Source organism: Asparagus officinalis, chromosome 9 (assembly GCF_001876935.1).
Source record: "Asparagus officinalis chromosome 9, Aspof.V1, whole genome shotgun sequence".
Lineage (NCBI taxonomy): Eukaryota > Viridiplantae > Streptophyta > Magnoliopsida > Asparagales > Asparagaceae > Asparagus > Asparagus officinalis.
The window spans coordinates 6,169,176-6,176,149 of NC_033802.1; the positions used below are offsets into that span (position 1 = coordinate 6,169,176).

General features: G+C 35.0%; 2 protein-coding genes across 2 annotated transcripts in view; both read left to right on the forward strand.

Annotated features, from left to right (window-relative positions):
* Window positions 4,906-5,943, forward strand: LOC109823126 (NAD(P)H-quinone oxidoreductase chain 4, chloroplastic; the record flags this gene model as incomplete). Its single annotated transcript, XM_020389414.1, is given in 1 exon segment — window positions 4,906-5,943. A coding segment is annotated over 1 exon segment (1,038 nt), but the record flags the coding sequence as incomplete, so codon positions are not given.
* LOC109823127 overlaps window positions 6,269-6,974 on the forward strand; it is a 3,970-nt gene continuing 3,264 nt past the window's right edge. The window contains exon 1 of the mRNA XM_020389415.1: window positions 6,269-6,928. Coding sequence (XP_020245004.1) covers window positions 6,269-6,928 — 660 coding nt within the window. The remainder of the gene's footprint in view (window positions 6,929-6,974) is intronic.

The following is a 6,974-nucleotide window of genomic DNA, read 5'->3' on the forward strand; positions in this document are numbered from 1 at the left end:
TAGAATCAAGGAGGAACAAGATGGTTGCAAAAGATACAAAGCAAGATTGGTGGTCAAATGATTTCAGCAGAAAGAAGGAATTGATTACGCATAAATCTTCTCTCCTGTAGTCAAATTGACTACTATTAGATCTGTTCTGAGTATTGTTGTAGCTAAAGATCTACATCTCAAGCAGTTAGATGTGAAGACAACCTTCCTTCACGGTGACCTAGAGGAAGAAATATACATGCAGCAATCAGAAGGGTTCACTCAGTTAAGGATGTAGTATAAATTTAGTAGGAATCTAACATAATATGGATAGGGGGTATGAACATGCAACTTAATTGAAACTTTGGGTTATCAAAATGTCAAAGAAATATCTTGGGGTATTAAAGTGAAATGGGATTTACACTTTGGAGTATCAAAATTTGGAGTTTCAAAGTGTTAAGAAGATACTTTGAGATATCAAAATAAAAATATTGCTACACTTTAGGGGTGCCAAAGTGCAAATAAGGTAAAATAGGAAAAGATATGGGTAAATTTTAGGAAAACCCCCTCTAAATGGTCGGCCCTTAGATAGCCCTTCCTGGCTCTGATCTTCAAAAAGCCCCTGAATTCACCCGCAGTTGTACTTTTGTTTTGGGCAACATTATTCAAAAAGCATCTCTAACTTTTATATTCTTTCTTATTAGTTTATTAGCGATACAACCGAGAAAAAATAGTTTTATCCATAAATTAAGAAATTCCAAACCAAATAATCAAACCATTATTTTTAATTCTGTTCACGCTAATACCGCAGCAAGCACGGAAGAATTATGTTTGTTTATAAAACTATATTAAGTTTTTAAGAAGCAAGTAATGACTCACTACAACACTAAAATGCTTCTAATTTTGAACTTTATTTAGAACCTCAAGCTGACTCCAATCTTTACTTGTTGGAATTCCTTGTGGAAAAGAAGTCTGCGTCAAAATCAAGAAAAAGTAATGGTTAAATAAAAAATATTTAAAGAGACTAAAAAGACACAATAATACAAAACATAAGCCACATATATAACTCTACAGCTTTCCTCCTTCAAAACTCCCTCCATAACAGTGAACTAGCTAAAGTAGGATAAAATACAGTAAGATCAAAAACATAAAGCGAAGGAAAATATATATTTGGTCATAAAAGAAAGTTCTGCAAAGCAACATCATGAAATCAATTCATAAAAGAAAAAACCTCATTCCGAACCTGACAATTGACTCAACCGTCATCTCATTAGAAAATGATAAACAACTAGCATTCTTTCAGCATTTTTCCAACAACTTCAAGGCCATCCCCATCCCTATTCCAAGTAGACTCGAACTATCTATACCCATCCCCCTATGTAGACCTTAGCAACATGGACTCCCCCTTCTCAACGGACGAGATCAAAGCAACCGTCTTTGGCCTTCATCCTGAGAAAGCTCCCGGTCCAGATGGCTTCCCTATACTCTTTTATCAAACCTTCTGGGATACCATCAAAGATGACCTTATAGCCTTCTTCCATCATCTCTACAATGATGCATCCTCCCTCCACAAAGTCAACATCTCCCACATCTCTCTTACTCCCAAATCAGACTCCCCCTGCCACCTCTCAGATTTTAGGTCCATCAGCCTTATTAATGGCATTGTCAAAATCTTCACCAAAGTCCTAGCAAATAGGCTAGCTCCCCTTCTGTCTTCCATCATAGACAACTCTCATTCTGCGTTTCAATCGGGCAAATCTATCATTGACTCCATTGTCTTCGGTCATGAGATGCTGCACTACTGCTTTTTAAAAAAAGTGGGAGCCTACATCCTCAAGGTCGACTCAGCAAATCTTTTGATTGTGTTAGGTGGGATTTCCTCCTCTCTCTGCTTAGAGCCAATGGTTTTGGAAGAAGATGGTGCACATCGATATCTAACATCCTTTATTCTTCCAAATCCTTCGTGATAGTCAATTGGCATCCCACTAACACCTTCCTGTTAGACCCTAGAGGGGGGGGGGTGATTAGGGTCTTATGCTAATCTAATCCGATTTAAATGCCAATTAAAAATTAATTAACAAGTTATCCTAGCAAGAGTGAAATATAACAAGATATGTAAGCTAGGATAAGCAATATGAACAACAAATAGATATATCCTATATGATGCAAGGATATATATAAACTAACACAAGGGGAAAACAATCTAAATAAGATAGTGGATGATATAGATAATGAGCTAATGACAATGGCGATATAAGATATGAACATAAATATGAATGAACGCCAAAGCACACTCAAACAAGCAATATGATCATAATGATATTCTAGATTTATAACCGATCTCAAACAAGAGAAAAAAACAGCAATTTATTCACGGAGATCCACAATATGTTCCCTATGGTGACCGGGTTCATAAATTATGGTCAACAAACAATACGAGCTGCAAGGTACATTGGTCAAAGTTTCATAATTACCTTATCCCATACAAATCGTTTACCTGTAACTATTCAATATCCTTATGAAAAATCGATCACATCAGAACGTTTCCGTGGTCGAATCCACTTCGAATTTGATAAATGTATTGCTTGTGAAGTATGTGTTCGTGTATGTCCCATAGATCTACCCGTTGTTGATTGGAGATTTGAAAAAGATATTAAAAAGAAACAATTGCTTAATTATAGTATTGATTTTGGAGTTTGTATATTTTGTGGTAACTGTGTCGAGTATTGTCCAACAAACTGTTTATCGATGACTGAAGAATATGAACTTTCTACTTATGATCGTCACGAATTGAATTATAATCAAATTGCTTTGGGCCGATTACCAATGTCAGTAATTGGAGATTACACAATTCAAACAGTTATGAATTCGACTCAAATCAAAATAGACAAAGATAAACCCCTTGATTCAAGAACAATTACTGATTACTAAGATTTTGTTCTTTGATATAAAGGATTCAAGTTTTTGGTTGGTCAGAAATTACAAATAATAATTAATAACTATTGATTGTTGAGAATTACTCTTTGATTTAAACCGATAGTTTCGCGATGATTTCGAAATATAAAATTCCAACTATTTCTTTTTTTTTTTTCAAAAAAAAGAAAAAAGAAAGTAGGATTCACCAATAACTTTATCTATATCTACACCATATTAAGATTGAATATTTAATTCAATTAGAAATCCATCATCTAAAAAAAAAAAAAAAAATAAAGGTAACACCCTTCTCTTTCCTGGACTATTTAGTAAGGTCATGAAATATTTCGACTTATTTATTTGGTATACATAATGGATTTACCTGGACCAATACACGATATACTTGTAGTATTTCTAGGATTATTTCTTATATTAGGAGGTCTAGGAGTAGTATTATTTACCAATCCAATTTATTCTGCCTTTTCATTAGGATTCGTTCTTGTTTGTATATCCTTATTCTATATTCCAGCAAACTCCTATTTTGTAGCTGCCGCACAGCTCCTTATTTATGTGGGAGCCATAAATGTCTTAATAATATTTGCTGTTATGTTCATGAACGGTTCAGACTATTCTAACGGGTCCTATCTTTGGACTGTTGGAGATGGAGTCACTTCACTGGTTTGTACAAGTATTCTTTTTTCACTAATTACTACTATCCCAGATACGTCATGGTACGGAATTATTTGGACTACAAGATCAAACCAGATTATAGAACAGGACCTTATAAGTAACGTTCAACAAATTGGAATTCATTTATCAACAGATTTTTATCTGCCGTTTGAACTTATTTCTATAATTCTTTTAGTTTCTTTGATAGGTGCAATTACTATGGCTCGTCAATAGCAAATACTTAGAATTAATAAGAATTAATAAAATTGTTAGAAATTTTAAATCAAATGAAAAAGGGGAAAGTTTTTAGTTTAATCTACTGCGGATACCCTCTTTTTTTCTGTAATTGCTCGATTCTAGTCAATCAAATCCGTTGAATTATTGTTCATATTGAAATGAATCGAGATTGATGAGGAGTTAGTCAATGATGTTCGAACATGTACTTTTTTTGAGCGTCTATTTATTTTCTATAGGTATCTATGGATTGATCACAAGTCGAAACATGGTTAGAGCACTTATGTGTCTTGAACTTATACTAAATTCGGTTAATATTAATCTCGTAACGTTTTCTGATATATTTGATAGTCGTCAATTAAAAGGAGACATTTTCTCAATCTTTATTATAGCCATTGCAGCCGCGGAAGCAGCTATTGGACTAGCTATTGTTTCGTCGATCTATCGTAACAGAAAATCAACTCGTATCAATCAATCAAATTTGTTGAATAATTAGTCATAACTATTATATAAATAGAATTTTTTTTTTCATTTTTTATTCTTTTATAGTAATATGTATAATATTATATTTCCATATTACTATTGCAATATTGACGATGCATTGACCGATGTCAATGTGAAGTCATATGCGTGACTCGTATGATCATGGTTGTTGAAACGGAAATCAAAGTCTCTTGGTCTTTTTTCATGAACAGATTTAGAAATATATATTGATTCTTAAGATTTTTTTGATAAACCATTGATTCGTCTGGTGTCTACAATATAAATATAATTCATTTACTCCTGATTTTACTTTACCAGATCGAAAATTTTTTATGTTCAAAACTAGAATTTATAGACCCAATGTCGCATTCAGTAAAAATTTATGATACATGCATAGGATGTACTCAATGTGTACGAGCCTGCCCCACAGATGTATTGGAAATGATACCTTGGAACGGATGTAAAGCTAAGCAAATTGCTTCTGCGCCAAGAACGGAGGACTGTGTAGGTTGTAAGAGATGTGAATCCGCCTGTCCAACAGATTTTTTGAGTGTCCGTGTTTATTTATGGCATGAAACAACCCGCAGCATGGGTCTATCTTATTGATACGTTATAAAAAACTCCACTTGAATCATTTGATTCCTTTTTACCGACAAAAGCCCGTACTCGATAAAATATATTATTCCGAGCACGGGTTTTTTAGTCAAAACGCATCTTGTCTTTATCACGAGTTATTTCCCTTGGTTAACGCTACTTGTAGTTTTGCCAATATTCGCAGGTTCTTCAATTTTCTTTCTCCCTCATAAGGGGAATAAGGTATTTAGGTGGTATACTATATGTATATGCTTATTAGAACTCCTTCTAACAACCTATGTGTTCTGTTATCATTTCCAATTGGACGATCCATTAATTCAATTGGAGGAGGATTTTAAATGGATAAATATTTTTGATTTTCACTGGAGACTGGGAATCGATGGGCTTTCCATGGGACCCATTTTACTGACAGGATTTATCACTACTTTAGCTACTTTAGCAGCTTGGCCTGTTACTCGAAATTCGCGATTATTCTATTTCCTGATGTTAGCAATGTACAGTGGTCAAATAGGATTATTTTCTTCTCGAGACCTTTTACTTTTTTTCCTTATGTGGGAGTTAGAATTAATTCCTGTTTACTTACTTTTATCCATGTGGGGGGGAAAGAAACGTTTGTACTCGGCTACAAAGTTTATTTTGTACACTGCGGGGGGTTCCATTTTTCTCTTAATAGGGGTTCTAGGTGTGGCTTTATATGGTTCCAATGAACCAACATTGGATTTTGAAAGATTAGCTCGTCAGTCATATCATGTGGCATTAGAAATAACATTCTATTAGGGCTTCCTTATTGCTTATGCTGCCAAATTGCCTATTATACCCCTACATACATGGCTACCAGATACCCATGGAGAAGCACATTACAGTCCATGTATGCTTCTAGCAAGAATCTTTTTAAAAATGGGAGCATATTGATTGATTCGGATCAATATGGAATTATTACCGCACGCCCACTGTATATTTTCTCCCTGGTTGGTGATAGTAGGGACAATACAAATAATCTATGCAGCTTCAACTTCTCTTGGTCAACGCAATTAAAAAAAGAGAATAGCCTATTCTTCTGTATCTCAAATAAAGTTTTTTTAAAGATATTAAATGTCTAAAATTGCTCAATAATCTCTCAAATTCTAAAAAGTATCAGAGATGGTTCCGAAATGACTCAGATAGGCGCTTAGGGTTGCGTGTGTGCCGACCCATGATATGCTCGGGTCATGGGTTGGGTCGGGCCTAGCCCCTAACTCGGGATTGGAAAAGTAAGCCTAGCCCGGCCCACGCCCATGATATATTATTTGGTTAGTGTATTAACCGTTTAGGTCTGCAGCTAGTTGTCAACAAAGCCAAAAGGATCTCAATAAGAAGAATATTTAATGATTGGATTAATCAATATACTACAAGTCAAGTGGAATATTTGATGCCTCTATGCTCTGATCACTCCCCTGGGCTCATTACCATTGGAGATGAAACATTTGATGGTAAAAAACCTTTTAAATTCTTTAATATGTGGGCTAAACACCCTGATTTCTTAGAAGTGGTAAGATCTGCTTGGAATAAGAGTGTTAGAGGTTTTTGCATGTTCAAATTCTGCTCTAAACTTAAAAATCTCAAGCATGCTCTCAAGGATCTCAATAAGAAGAATTACATGAATATCAGTCAGCAAGTTTCTAGAGCTCAAACTGAACTTTTGGAGATTCAATTCAAGCTGAGTACTGACCTCTTCAATTCAGAGTTGATTTCTAAAGAGAGGGAATGCATCAAAAAATATGCTATTCTGCTGGATAATGAAAATTCCTTTCTTAGACAAAAAGCTAACATCAAATGGGGACTCCACTCTGATAAGGGCTCTCAATTCTTTCACTCAGTGATGAAATCCAAAAGACATCAGAGTAGAATCTTGTCAATATACAATGCTGCTGGTTTCAGGCTCACAGAATTGTCTGATATCACCTCAGAGCTTGTTGAATATTATAAGAAGTTGTTGGGGAATGCTAAGGTCAACACAACCCCTGATCCTAGTGTGATCTCCAATGGCCTTGTTCTTACTCCAGCTCAGAGGGATGAATTGAGTTCTCCTGTCTCCAGGGAGGAGATTAAGCAAGCTCTATTTTCCATGCCTGATA